The 15,334-nt window shown below is 37.6% G+C and overlaps 1 protein-coding gene and 1 long non-coding RNA gene across 4 annotated transcripts in view; one reads left to right on the plus strand and one right to left on the minus strand.

Moving 5' to 3' along the window:
* Window positions 1-15,334, minus strand: part of LOC146724290 (uncharacterized) — a 93,012-nt gene that overhangs the window by 37,937 nt on the left and 39,741 nt on the right. The window contains exon 3 of the long non-coding RNA XR_014924133.1: window positions 12,122-12,231. This is a non-coding gene — a long non-coding RNA (uncharacterized LOC146724290). The remainder of the gene's footprint in view (window positions 1-12,121; window positions 12,232-15,334) is intronic.
* The window catches only part of LOC114929364 (uncharacterized), a 50,501-nt gene that overhangs the window by 25,283 nt on the left and 9,884 nt on the right, over window positions 1-15,334 (plus strand). Inside the window, exons 1-3 of one of the 3 annotated variants that reach the window (XM_085480120.1) lie at window positions 7,259-7,557; window positions 9,856-9,858; window positions 12,709-12,825. In XM_085480120.1, the coding sequence (XP_085336246.1) occupies window positions 7,332-7,557; window positions 9,856-9,858; window positions 12,709-12,825 (346 nt within the window). In that variant the 5' untranslated portion in view covers window positions 7,259-7,331. Of the gene's footprint in view, window positions 1-7,112; window positions 7,558-9,855; window positions 9,859-12,708; window positions 12,826-15,334 lie in introns of those variants that run through there. The other 2 variants (XM_085480119.1, XM_029300923.2) reach the window with 2 other exon arrangements.

Here is a 15,334-nt window from a genome sequence, read left to right on the forward strand (position 1 = left end):
CATTTGGTATCGGCTCAGGCAAGTAATTTCGATAAATAACGCGCGTTTTTGCATTTCTGTTCATATGTATTTGCGGAAAATACGAAGTTTTGCAGTGACGATGATGTGCAACTTTTATTCGACCCGGATATCACCCGAGAGATATAATTCGCGAGATAATGCGTTGTTATAGGAGGATATTTTTGTTATTTATTACGCTCCGACACGGAACATCGGAGCGCGGAATTTCTACTCGTGAATCTAACTTGCAAAATATAATTCGCGCTCGATATCTCCGGGAATTAGGAATCGGAGTGTGCGAGGTGGAATGGACGAAGGAGAAAAAATACTTGCAAACCGGTTGCACGAATATGACATTGGAATTCGAGTGAAAGTAATGAAACCGATGAAGTAAATGACGCGAGGACCATTTTACGAAACGGTTCGTAAAAATGCACAGAGAAAAGATTCGTTAATAAATATAAATTTAAAGTGTAAGGCAGGCAATAAGAGCCAAATCGCGGATGACAGTGCGTTATCCCAACGAAACTAAAATTTTTTCGTTAGAATTAAATACCTGTGCGCAAGGCACCAAATTTTACTTGGTCACGGCCAAGATTTAAAAATGGAATAATCTCTACAATAGATTAAATTCCCCTCTTCCTCTAAGAAGAAAATAAATTCGTTAATAAATTTCTCAATTTTCCTGCAGGATATATCTCGCAATTTTATCGAGCGTTTTATAGGTCTCGCATTTGTATCTCGCGATTTATTAAAAATTCTGTGTTTAGCGAACCGCGAAATAATCGTCGCACTGTTACTCTCGTCTATCCACCGAATCTCATACATTACAAATAATATAGATATTAATATAGGAGTCTGCGAGATATAAATAACTAATATTTTAAGTGATTCATATATTAGAATTCTGTAAGTTGTTCCTAAGTTATAAGTCGAGTTACGAGAACTGGATTTAATTCACGTTACTTTTAAACTACATTGCAAGAATGCATTTTAAAATATTTACAGATAAAGGAACTGCATAAAAATTTATGTGCGCATAACAATGAATATATCTAATTTGCCCGACAAATCAATATCTAAGGATTTTAGGTTGAGAAAGGCGGAATATTTCTACAATAATATTTTTTTACCACTCGTTTAAAAGCTCCTTTCAGAAAATTAAGCAATTCAAAGTTTTAAGGGTTTTGAAAGGTTTTCGGCACTTTTGTCAGCACACACAGTGCCGACAAAAGGTAAAGCAAAATTTTTTTTGGTAATAAACACGGCAATTCACCTAAATGAAAAAAAAAGAATGACAATATAATTTATTGTTGAAAAGGAGAAAAATGTCCAACGATTAGCATAATTTTCTATTTTTACGAGTATAGATTTATCGATTTGTTATCGGCATAATATTCGTCGATGTCGATGATAATCGCGGTGTTGAAAATACGAGGATTACGTCAGAGAATTAAAAATTTATTCGTTTGAAGCTAATAGAGCAAAGTTACATATTAACTCGTGTAATTTCCTGATTCTTCGATATGCATCGTGCTTTTAAAAGCCGTATCTATTGTTTAGACGGCTGGATTGCGAGATGCCGACAAAGTACGATACCAGCGGTTCAGGAGGAATCGAAGGGCGGATAGGGAAGCTGGAGAAGGGAAAACATCAGGGCGGAGCTTGAATACGGGAGGAGGAATAAAACGCGCAAACTCACGACGAGCAGCACCTCTCTTTCTCCCTTGTTCTGTCCTTCTTCCCCTTTTCTTCCGCCCCTCCTTCCCCTTCCTCTTCCTTCTCCCTTCGAAACGAGTTACCCCATCCGGTTTTCCTCTTTTCACCTTTATATGGATTTTTTTAGCCCCCCATGGCCCCTTCTTCCTCTCATTCGTCGAGAGCCTTGCGCAAACTTGCTGCACGAGTCCTCCTCATTTCTTTCCACTCTCAATCTTCGTCTTTTTCCATCCTAGTTTTTCTTTCCCTCTCATAGGTGCTACAATTCAGTGGTTTTAATGTCTCGTCTATTTCTACTTCGTCGAAAGTGGTCATCAAGTTTTTTTTACGTTGCTCCACTTTTCTTCAAAATTGTCTCTCTCGTTATTGTATCGCGTTTTTCTTCGAAATATATTTTCTGAATATATTTCTCTCTCTTCTCTTTTTAATAATTTCTCATCTGTGTTTTAGAGATATTTTTTTATAATATACAACACGTGTCATGTTATTCGCATGATTATATTAGATAAAAATATTAAATTTTTCGCTATAGAAAGACCTAAATTTCAGAATATTATTTCTAATATAGCCAATAATTTTATATAAAAAAAAAAAAAAGAAAAAACAGTCCAATCCTAAAATCAAAGAATATAATTTTGATATTAACACTTGCACATATTGCAGATAAATTTTATTCGAAATTTTTCATTTACTTCTCCTTTTTCCTCATGTCACAGCATGTATATAAAATATTTATTCACCATATCATTAGACGTATACACGCGGAGATTACACATTCAACGATGAATCCGAGGACAGCGGAAGCGACGTACGGGAACGCTTTAATAATGATTCGATTTACGGCGTGCAAATCGAAGATCTCGCGACTTTTCGCGATCGTTTCGCTGCCGACTCTCTCCGGCCTGACTTCCCTTCGAACCGGTTCGCAAGGAGTTTCTGTGTTAACTTCTTTTTCCTCTCAATTTATCGGACCCCTTCCAGCGTGGTAACGAGTTACGCTCGTGCCATGCAACAGCGGCAGCTAATCGGGTATAAAACGGAGATCACTTGCCGAGTCAAATGTGATTTTTATCACTCGAGCAAACCCCTTTAATCCTAGAATTAATTAACTTTCGATATGCTTTCGAAGCGTCAAAATGTACACATGTACAGACGTAATGTTCTGTGCGCCAGCATTTATCAGATTTCGATATTTAAAAAGCGTATCTTTTCTCTAAATAATTAATAGTATGAATGCTTGTAAAAAGAGAAGAGAATTGGCATCGATAAATATTTTTAAACAAAATTATTTTATAGCGCTCTTTTACGAAATGCAATATACATTAAATTTTTTATCATCAATTCGTCATGTGGCCATTATTTATATAATTATAATTCACAAAGCGTATCTTTTCTCTAAATAATTAATAGTATGAATGCTTGTAAAAAGAGAAGAGAATTGGCATCGATAAATATTTTTAAACAAAATTATTTTATAGCGCTCTTTTACGAAATGCAATATACATTAAATTTTTTATCATCAATTCGTCATGTGGCCATTATTTATATAATTATAATTGAAAAAGCGTATCTTTTCTCTAAATAATTAATAGTATGAATGCTTGTAAAAAGAGAAGAGAATTGGCATCGATAAATATTTTTAAACAAAACTATTTTATAGCGCTCTTTTACGAAATGCAATACACATTAAATTTTTTATCATCAATTCGTCATGTGGCCAAGTTTTATATATTTCACATATAGTGTCGAAATATAACGTAGATATATGTATATTTATTTATATAATTATAATTGAATAATGTATGAATGTATTAATTCTAGAATATTGATTGAAGTCATAGTTGAGTTCATTAATCTTCTTTAAAGTCTTACTCAGAAATTAATTGCTGATCGATTTTTAACGATACACAACATATACAAAGAGAAAGGAAAAGAGAGAGAGAGAGAGAGAGAAAGAGAAAGGGAGAATATTGTTTCAACTATTTCGAGAGAGAGGAAGATTGTGCTGAAATCAGCTGTTAGCATCTTTCAATCCAATTAACGTGAGAGGATTACTTTGGAAATATCTGGGGCTATGTGGTGACATAGATTACTACGATCGTCTTTTGCAGCACGAGAGGATTGACCTATAAACGAACGCAACGCGACACGGGCGTTTTCAAGGAATGCGGTATCATCCTCGATGTCGTTTAATCGTTGAACAATCGCGCTCGGACCTTCACCCCTTCCGTAGAGGGGATGTTAAAGTTTTTCCACCGGTATTCGCATTTCAACGAAATCGTCCCGACGGCGACGACGCTAATCGGCTTTCGCGAGCTTTGAGGTGTTTAACGTCGCTAGTACGATTTTCGCGGAAGTAACACCGCGATAAATCAGCGAAATACAACATCGACCGCCGTTCAATCATATAAGATCACGATCGATTTTTCGACGATCGATGGACGTGGCGTTGATGTTATTTAAATGATGGAATTTTAAAAATGTCTAACACAGGCTGGATTCAGCGAGGAAGATAGAGGGTAAAAAGGACAGACAGGAAGGTGCATTTCTAATTTCTTTCTTGCGAATAATTATAGGCAGAAAAGAAGGCAAAATATTTGCCCTTATACTTTTTCTAACCGGGAAAGTGCCCCCTTGGGACATGAGGGACACGAAAGTTATTGATGATCTTCTACAGTACTCCTTTAACATCGAACAAGGAATAATAGAGGGAAAAAATGACGAGGCAAAAAGGAGGAAAAGGGTTGTAGATTTCGTTTCGTTAATCATGTAAATATGACAGTGACAATGAAATATATTATTCCAAGTCGCATGACACGGCGTGTATTTATGGAATTTTCCCCTGAAATATTAATTATCAGAGCAGTAACGGGACGATAATTATCTTGGTGAAATTCATTGTATAAATGATTGAATAGATCGCTGATCGATTTTAATTCAGAATCGATAATCACTTTTGCAGGTACATACATATATGTCGAAGCATTTCCCACGTCGCCATTAACCATCTAGCTTACAAGCCATAGAAGACAAGAACGCGAGGGTAGAAATAATTTCCGGCCAAACAACGGATGTACCTCGCATATATACGAGCAGAAGCGAGCAGAAGGGAGATATGACTCCGAATGGGATTCCTTATCGCGCGTCGCAACACTCTCTTGCTTAACGCGGAATATCCGCGGAATTATCGCGCGGTTGTCGCTTAGATTATAAACGACACGTACGACATGCGACAGAGCATCGGGTGCAGCAGCACGCGCGTTATTCGTGCTCGTTGCACGCAAGAGAGAGTTCACTATCTCTCACTCAATTTAAGCCTCATCCGCCGTAAGCGGATCGACCAAGCTGGCCTTTTAACGTCGGATAGTCTCGCCTCTCCCGGCTGCGCACGGCATAGACGCCTATAACAAACATTATCCGCCATAATGCCCCCGTGTAAACATACCTTCCTACGTGGTGCATCAGCCTCGTCTCGTCTCGTCTCTCCTCGCGCCGCGGAGAGAGCTAGCCCCCTTTTCCATCCGAATAAAAACCCGTCTCAAAGTTTATTTAACCGTTTAGCGCCGAGTTAAGTTTCACGCGGCTAAGCCGACTTTTCGGCACACTTCCCATCGCGTGCGGCTACTTCCGCTCAACACGTGACGCCGCGCCGTCGATACCTTGACTCCGACGAAATGCGCACAACTGTTCTCGTCCATTCCGTGCATTCCCAAGTGAAACGAAATTGAATGAACCGAGCAAAGCCGAGGAAATATATAGGTATATATTTATGCCGCGTGCATGTGGGCTTGTATTTTTACTTTCCTTTATTTTATCCGAATTTATGCGAAACGATAATTATAGCATGAACAATTTATATACTTTTATTGCAACAGTTTCTCTGCGTTTCGAGCGAATATAATTTTTATAATCAAATAATTCACGCTGAATTTTGAATATCTGTGCGGATTTGGCGAATTCTGTTCGGGCTCTCTTTTGCTCCAAAAGGGCCTGAAATGAACAGTCATTCGTTCTCGAACTTCCCCCATTGCATCCATCCCCACTCTCGTTTTTCGATGACCTGTAGAAAACTATGTAATGTCAGGTAGAAAGACGAAAGACATAGTCACGACACAAAAGAATCGGCTGACAGTAGACTACGTGTTTTCAAGACAGCAATCTCGACTACGGATAAAGTGATTACATATTCGCATATAGTCATGAATTCTAAGCGATTCTCGATAAGTGTATGTTATAGTGCGATATTTTTATGAAGAGATTGGTGCCAAGTTTTTATAATGATCAATATCAGATTGCGTAAACCAGTGAACAGTAATTATAATCTTACTAAAGAGAAATAAATGATTAACGAACAAGATACGACTATGTCTCTTAATTAAAAGGTATTATAAAAGTGTAAATTGGATTTCCATGACGTAATAATGCTAGAGTTAGATGATAAATCATGTTATAAATATTTTGTGTATGCCGTTCGTTAATTATATTCACAGGCCGACTATTTTTGTATCGGGTCCAATTTTGTCGTCTTTTATTTATAGAAGATATATCTAGATGTTCAAAAAATTTATAAAATATCGAATTCAATATTATTCTTTTAAACTTACAATACCCTTCTAAAAACAATGCATAGTTTTCGTAACGATTTTTCTATTGTTAGCAGTTGAATATTACGTGAACCGATAATTGCTGAGTTGTTTTCTCAAACTCTTTTTCCCCTAATAATTTTTCACTATATATTGAAACAACGACGAAATCTGACGGTTTAAAAACGAGTGACACATCGCTCGTTCAAAACATTGACGTTTTGTTGTTAATATATAATTGATCGAATTCGATATCATATAAATAATTGATAAATTGCTGATAAATAACATAGTATAAACATTGAATAAATTGATGTATACATAAAACTATTGTTTATGTCGTTACTAGGTCACACTGTTCAGATAATTTCAAATATATTCAAAGAGAACATATCACACATATCTCTCATATGTATAACATGATAACAGAATTTAATTTTTTCACAATCTAAGAAAAAATGATTAGAATGTCTAACGAAGCTTCCTAAAGACTTCTAAAATTATAGATTAATTTTCAGAGTTTCTCGTTTTTTTAAATTGCGATTTTGTGTAATCCTAAAATCTTGAATAATACCTAGTACAATTTTCTATAATATATTCTAAAATTTTTTAATTTTCCAAAAATATTTCTACTAAAATACTTCATAAAAATCTCAAAAAAATATTTAAAAGTAAAAGCAAAGAATTTTGTCAGAATATTTTATTTTTCAAAGTTATTGAATTATGAAAAAAAGTGAATCTAATTATTAATTGATTAACAATAAAATCAGGAGCGTGAAACTGGACTAAACTTGGATTCGCACCTTACAGGTGGAGGAGTGTCGGTGCGACAGCGAGTCGGTACCGGAAGAACCGGCACCGATAGTGGAAGACGGCGTGAGGCGGCCATCATTACACGCGAACGGCGTCGCCGCTCATCGGGGGGAGAACAGCTGGTGGCAACCCGAGCAGGGCGGAGGAGGTCACGCGATAAGGGAACGTGATAATAGTGCCGCGGTGGCGGGTGAACTGGCTTGCCTCGCGGGATACATGGCGGGTTACCTGAAGGCGTCAGGCACAACCTGCGCCTCGACCGGAAACCCTCATCAATACCACCCACACGGACATCCCGCGATGGGGGTCGGCACACATCCACATCCGCATTCTCATCCGCACCCGGGTACGCCACATCCCGGTTTGCCGTCGCCCTTCGCGCTCGCGACGCACGGTCATCCGCATCCGCATCCGCTCGATCACGCACTGCCGTTTCCGCAAGGTAAATGTTTTTCTCACCTTTTGTTTCTCTTAATGAATTCATATTGAGATGTTGCAGCAATTAGTTCGATTAATCGAGCGATAATATTCTAGAGTTTCGCAGGGAAAATAAGCAATATCGATATAAATAAAATATATATAATATTACTTTTCTACAGCATCAAACATTGAATTCATTAAGATTATACCAGTATAGGTCATCATTGCACTATAAAAATTTACAGCATGAGATTTGATAATATATTGTATATAGGAATTGAAAGGGTTGGTGCTGCATGCTATATTATTCTGTATATATATTTATTGGAACCAGCGCACATTATGAATATTGGAACAATATATGTATAATCAAAGATTTTATCGAACCGATGTTAACGAACAAAGGGCATTAATCTTTTTGGGCAAGCCAATTATAGTAAAATAAATTTATAAGTACGATGTATTAAAAGCATGTCATATTTGACGTTTTAAAGATGGAATATTGCATTGGGAGTTTGGTATTGGAATAAACGCAAATCATAGACATTCGAACAATAACTAACCAATTATTGCCGAACGTGAGATTAAAAATAAGTGAATCAATTGGAATAATTCATTTAAATAAACGAACGTCTTTCTCTTAAAGCATGTCATATATAATTTGACATGGTAAAAGTGAGAAAATATATGTAGTTGCTTATACATTCCTATTTGGAGATAACAATTCAATTATTGACAACTGACTTAGGGAGATTATTTTAATAATCTATATCTGGAGGATGATTTTTTTCAATAAGTTTGCACAATTTTCGATATATTGACGTACACTCATAAAAGAGTGTAATCGTGAGGGGGCGACAGTGGTATCGTTCTTGGTTTATACCTGTAACCCGAATTATAAAATATCGCGAAACACAGAAAAAAGACGAATGAGATTTTCGATGGTGCGATCAATAGAGTCGATTAAATTAATAAAATAAAGGACAAGCTTTTAAATTCGGAGATTATAACTTTACTAAGAACTTTAATCTTCTCATTTTCTAATTTAAACTTGCACTTGTGTATGTGTGTAATAGATTTTGATTAATATAATTTTATTTTACTCGGTAATATCGAATATGTGTATTTTTTAGCTTTATTGCTGTAAATAAATAGTGAATTTTGATTTTTAAAATAAATTTCTAGCTTTTCTTTTTGTGAGATGTTTTAGAATTTGATATTCTATTCTTTATTTATTTTTAGTATAGACTCACTTTTATATATACTATAAAATATGAAGCAACTATTCTATAACCAATAAAAGTTTGGCATAGAGATTGCAAGCAATTTGATACCATGTATTTGATATAAAAGAAAAATCTGTTGCAAGGAGGACAGTTCAAAATTAAAATCAGTAAACAAGCTTCCCTCGCTAATAATAGTAAAGAATAGGAAATCCGGTACGCCTATAAAGCCATCTCTGAAAATATCTTTTCTAGTCATTTTCTTGTTATTCTTCGTTTTTTTTCTCTTTCATTATTATATCTAGAAATACCCTTTTTTCTTTTGTGCTCTCATTGCGATCATCCCACGCTTTTAGAGTCTGCCATTCTTTTTCAAATATTTACAGAATATTAGCATAGGATCGTATATTTAATTTGTCAACGTCAAAATTTTAATGCAGTTTTTCAACAATGCTATCTACCGTTGTAAGAATATTTAACGTTCCTCGCATACCGTCGTTATTGATTCCCATGCAAATCGATGCATCGATTGAAGCCATACGAATGTCGAGCATACAATCTGTCGGGGCTTCCTAACTATAATTACATATTGTCGCGAGTTGAGAAACAAGCGCTTCCACCGCACGCTATCATTCCCTAGATAAACATATAAAAAAATATAATTGTTGGAAAACAATCCAATAACACGACCGACAAAAATATGTCACTCTTGTGTCACAATGTGATTGAGGAAATACTTTGTTCGCTTCGGAATATTTGCGACTCGGTGCAAAGCAGTTTATAAAGTGGGCGAAAAGAAAGAAATTCCTGGAAAAGTTGTAGCTACGGTTCGTATTAGATATGCGTCTTGTGGTTAACATAAACGAAGTCTGGAATGTCCTATACCCGCAAAGAAAAGCCGACGTTTCCCGGCGAACACCTGGCGAACGGAAAAACAGAGAATCGACTATGGGGCGCAAAACAGAGAGAAAGACAATTCGGGCAACCTCGGGGGAAGAATTTCCTCTGTGTCCGCGATTCTACTCCCGAGATCGCGCGGGTCGGTAATTGACTGCATAAATTTTCCAGTGTGCCACGGTAGGAAGAGAACGACGAAGAGAGTGTGCTTTCGCGTTAGTTTCCTTTAGCAGCACGATTCGGCGAAAAGCAGCATCGTTTCTTCCTTCTCTCTCTCTCTCTCTCTCCACTCTCTTTCACCCGCAGTTCGAAAGAGGGTCCGGCGACGAGGGACACAGGGTGCCGGGGGCAGAGTGTCGAGGAGATGGAGTGGTTGGAGGGGATCGGGGGATGCTTCGGCGAAGAAGAGTGGAGAGAACCATGAGAGTAAGCCGCTTATCAGGGTGGCAGCAGGCAGTATAGGTCCAACCGACGCAGATAGGTGGGTTTCCATGGAAACACGGATCTGTCCGTTGGGTCCCTACGTACCCTACGTCCAGCGGCTGCCTCTATCCGTTGTAGGCGTATCCGCGCTACACGAAAAGCCGCCGAACGAGAGAGGAACGACGCGCGATGATGCCGCACGAGGTTGGAGAACGGCACGATAGGGATGGAGATAGAAACAGAGAGGAGAGAAAGAACGTTGCGGGAGAGTGACAGAGCGCGACGGCTCTCGTGCCGCGTCGCGTCGCGTCGGAGAGACTTTGCTTTTATCATCCGTTTGTGAAGCAAACTCGCCTCGATTCATAGCCACGAAGCCGCCATTTGCCCCTCTGATCTCGCGTATCCTCGCTATTTTTGCGATTCATGGGACATATATATACTATATGTATGTATATCGTATGACGGTGTTTGGGAGGAGCTTTTATTCTTCTTCTCACAGATATACAATTTCCCCGCGGACATCCAAGTGTTTTAATCTCTGTCGCATTTCAACCCTCGCGCGCGCTGGAATCGATAATTAGGTTGCGAGGCTACTGAAAAGGTATAGGGCCCCTTTCGACGAATTAATTCACGCGGCGATGTTCGTGAATGACGACGCGTGGACGAAAAGGGCGATTTCGTGTCGTTTGATACGCGTCCATGTTTATTTTGTTATGCAATGCCGTGCAAAGGGCGGCGGGGGTTCTCTTCCCCTTTTCTAGCGGTCGGCGAGAAAGAGCGATAGCTTCGGGGCAGGGAACCTCGCCGAGGAAGGGGCGCGAAAATGTAGGATCTCTCCCCAGGACTCGTGCGGCATGCAGCGGAATACGTGGGAATCGCGTCACATGGCCTCCGCCCTTTTCCCATCCGAGCTACTCTATTTGTTGTTGCAGAGAAATTGCCCGTCCACTTAACTTCCTCCTGCTCGTTCGCGGTGGCGTGGCGCATGAATAAAGACACCGTTGTCCATGATTTCCTTCTGCCGATTGTCAATCGATGGGTGCCGGCGAAACAAGTGGTTTTGATCCCGGGCTCGCGAAACATGCGCTTCTCGGAGCCGTCAGGCATAATGTAGAAGAATTACGAACAAAAAATACATTGTCCTGATAGAAAGAAGCTTTCGTGAAATGTTGGAAAATCGAACGATAATTATGCAAGAAATTCAAGCGGAGAGATCTATGACTCTACAAATGCCTTGACGATTTCAACATCATTTCGGGAATATCAAAATTGTGATAAATTCAATGTTTTTGAATTTTAAGTGAAATATATTGCCGGTATATAGAAGCCAGGATTTCCGCCGATGGGCGCTTGTCAATTCGCTACGATTCCAATCACTCAATTAGGCGTCAGGTTAAGGGTGACACGTGGCGCGGACACGTGCTGTATATTCGTCGTTACCAAGTGGCCGCGAAACGACGAAACGACGAGAGTGCCGTTTCGATGGCGGCGCGTGTCACGGCTAAATTGAGTAGGCGGGCGTGAAGAGGCCAAACACAAATCTAGACCTAATTGCAAGACAAACACTCGAGGCTGAGTGAAATGTCGCGTTACGGCGAGATATCGACACTCGCTCTCGAAAATCTCGCTTCTTCTTCTCGCCGTTTCTTTCGTTTGTTCGCGTCTTTTTTCGCCGCAAAGTCCTACCGGAATTATGTCTCCTGTATTATTAATAGAGATCCATTTCGCGTTTATATTCAGAGATTTATCTCTTATTTTTGATAGCAACATTTTTGCGCGCTTTGACAGTTGATTTGTCATCGCGCGTAAAAAATTGATATATAGAAGCGCACCAAATTTTTATCTTTCGATCGTAGTTTTTCGAAAAAAAAAAAAAAAAAAAAAAATAGATTTGTACGCAACTCTCCATCGTTGCTTGAAAAGTACTGAATAACTTTTCGAAGAGTAGACATCGCGAGGAAGACGCGGGAGTTGGGAACGCGAAACTTATCCGATTATCAGCTCCTCTCGGACGCGAGCGTCAGTATTTTGTTACGTACTTACGTTTATATCCGTTAGATTATCGCACGAGAACGGCTATTCGATACGACCACACGCACTTTCCTTCCTTTTCTGCCGGAACTCCAGGACGAATGACAGCTTCTTTCGATTCCCTGCACATAATTACCATTGCGCTTTACAGTCTTCATACAGCTGATCATATTTTTAATTGGAACATTTTAACTTAATAAATAAATTATAGAACTTGTACATAGAATTTTAACCGATCTATAATTCGCGAAACAGAGAATTCAGAACCAAATTCTATATATAATCTTATATGTCAGGTAATAGAACACTTGTGAAAAATCAGAAATATTCTACATATATAACATATAATACATACAATACAATACACGTATTAGAATTGATGACATATAAAATTATAAATAGTGCCTGTCGGAAGAGGTTATAAGTAATGAATTTTCTCTCGTGAATTATAGATTGTTTAAAATGGGCTTTGAAATATATCTATGCATCGTTCGGAAATATTGGGATCATTGAAAAATATCTTAGTTTGTTATTATTTGGAAATGCTGGGAAATTTTCAAGAAGCTTCCCCTTATCTATATTACTGATTCCGTTCACAGCAAATCAGGAAATTCCTTTCACACCAAGCCAACAAATGAATCACGCCCAATTTGGCTACAGGACCAGACACAGGGTACCGAGATCGTACGAGTCGTACAACTACATTCGCGATGGAGGTATGGTAAAGAGCACATGATACCCATGGTGATGGTGGTGATATCTACAAGGAGCAAATATTGCGATAAACAAAACTTTGTTGTCGAAATCACTTTTTTCGAGACACTCGACTAATTAACATATTGAATAATTTTTAATGAATTGTTAATTAAATTAATCCATTAAAAAATTTGATTTCTAATCTCGAAAAGAATGACTTTGACAAAAAAGTTTTGTCGACTATAATTATTTGCAGATCATTTTTGTATACTTTCCCCCGTATCTTTAGAAACAATGAAGATGACAAGATTCATTTCGCATATATTATATAGGATACACAATAAATATATAAACGTAGAGATAAAATTCTGTTGCTGTTAGAAGTAGACTTTATATTTTTAAAAAAGTATCTAAAGATTTGAGTTGGAAATAAGATTGAATAAAAAAATAAATGTATTACTTATTGAAAAAAATTTCTCCTCAAAGTTAAAAGTCGACCAAACTGGCAATCATTTATTATAAATAATTAGTTGAAATGCAACGTTTCGGCTGTCATTGCAGCCCTTTTCAAACAATAACAAAATCAAATAGATAAATAAATAAATAGGTAAAAATAAAAATAAAAATAATTTAAATAGCGTCAAGAATACGATCATAAATCTCACTAAACGTTTTTACTAAACGCGTTATGACGTTTTAGATTGCGAAAGACACATTAGTTTTGTCTCTATTTTCTTAACGCGTAGTGACTAAGATTCTTGCTAACAGTTAACATCTATTTATTTGTTGCTTACTTCTGTCAGTTCTGCATTGTTCATCAAAACAATTGTGAATATTGTCGGTGGTTTGCAGTGAATTTGATTTACTGTATTAATTTGGTATGTAGCATATTTTTGGTTTTTGAATGTATAATTATTTGTAGCGATAAAGTGTATCAAAATTATAATTAATTTTATGTAGATTTACTTGAAAAGGGCTGCAATGACAGCCGAAACGTTGTATTAATTATTTATAATAAATGATTGCCAGTTTGGTCGACTTTTAACTTTGAGGAGAGATTTTTATTAATTATTACTGGCGAACATTAAGGATTATTATCTGTCTTACTTATTGAAGTTAAATTGATTAAAGATTAGTTTTCTTCAAAATTGTTATTCGGAAAAATTGGTCGCGCGAGCTGGATGCGCGAATGCTGAAAGATTGACGCAAGTAACACGTGATTTTTGTCGTTTCTCTTGAGCCTTTTTTGGTGTTGCGCGATCACACGACGGTCACGTTGTAAACGCAAAGTCGGCCAAATGTTTTCGTAGCTGATGGCCTTTTAGAATTCCCTCTTCTGTCACCGCCGCCACGTGCTGTCATCCCACGGTTCCCCTTCCCAATAATCCAGTCCTCCGCCCATCATGTAGCAGCCTATTCGCGTTTTAGCTTTTAATTAATTTTCGATTCCGTGCCCGACCGTATCCCGCCTTCCATTGTCTTCTCCATCCGCCACGTTTCGTCTCTATGAATATCAAAGTAGTCGTCCGATCCTGCGACAAGCTTACCATTTTATGGCGCTCTCTCCTTTTTTTACTTTTTGTGTACGATATATCAAGCCCAAATGATTTTAAGAATCTCCCACCGCGTTTCGCCATCAACGATCCTATATACTATTTCTATATATTTATAAATTTTTTTTATATGTATAGATAAATATTCATTATTTAATAATTTTTCTGGAATGACTGTTATAAGAAAGTTAAATTCATGACGTGTGTGCAATATATTTTTTCCTCGGCCATGGAAATATAAGCCCCAGCTCTGCGGTTTAACGGTCGACCTGCGCAAAACCACGAGAGAAAATAACGTCGAGTTACACGGTGTGTCTACCTCAAACAATTGTTAATATTTTTTTCCCAAACGAAGATGATTTGACAAAACCGTGGTAAAACCGCGATTAAGGGATGGTGCGAAAACTTTGCATGTCGACACCGGTGCGTTGTTTGTTATTCAGTCGCCCATACATGTAATTGCGATTAATTACCGTCAGTTCCTCTGGCATATCAGTGATATGTTGTACCCGAGATAAATTCCCGGCGCCGTATTTCAGCAGCAACGGGCTTCCCGACGTTATCTGAATCGGACATGTACATTTATTTGTATAATTTACCGTATAAGCTCTTTCCCGCGCGAGAGTCTAGATATACGCTGAGGGGTAATAAGTCAACGTAATAACGTGCGTCAACAAACGTCATTAATTATTTTCGCATCATTGCGTAGTTTGTCGCGCACTGTTAATTACGCATTTCAATTACATCTAATAACATAATAAATTATCTTTTTGATAGATTTAATAGACTCTCTTTTTTTCTCAGATATATTTATACTATATATACAAAAAAAAAGAGAAAAAAATTATTCAATTAGCTAAAACTAGTTGTTAATATTCTTTTCGTAGCTATTCTCGACAATTTCTAATTCCTCCTTTAATGCTTGAATAATGAAATACATGAAACTGTGAACGCAAAATATTATAAGTTAAATAAA

This window comes from Nylanderia fulva, unplaced genomic scaffold (genome assembly GCF_048542155.1).
Source record: "Nylanderia fulva isolate GAGA-0341 unplaced genomic scaffold, ASM4854215v1 Scaffold14, whole genome shotgun sequence".
Lineage (NCBI taxonomy): Eukaryota > Metazoa > Arthropoda > Insecta > Hymenoptera > Formicidae > Nylanderia > Nylanderia fulva.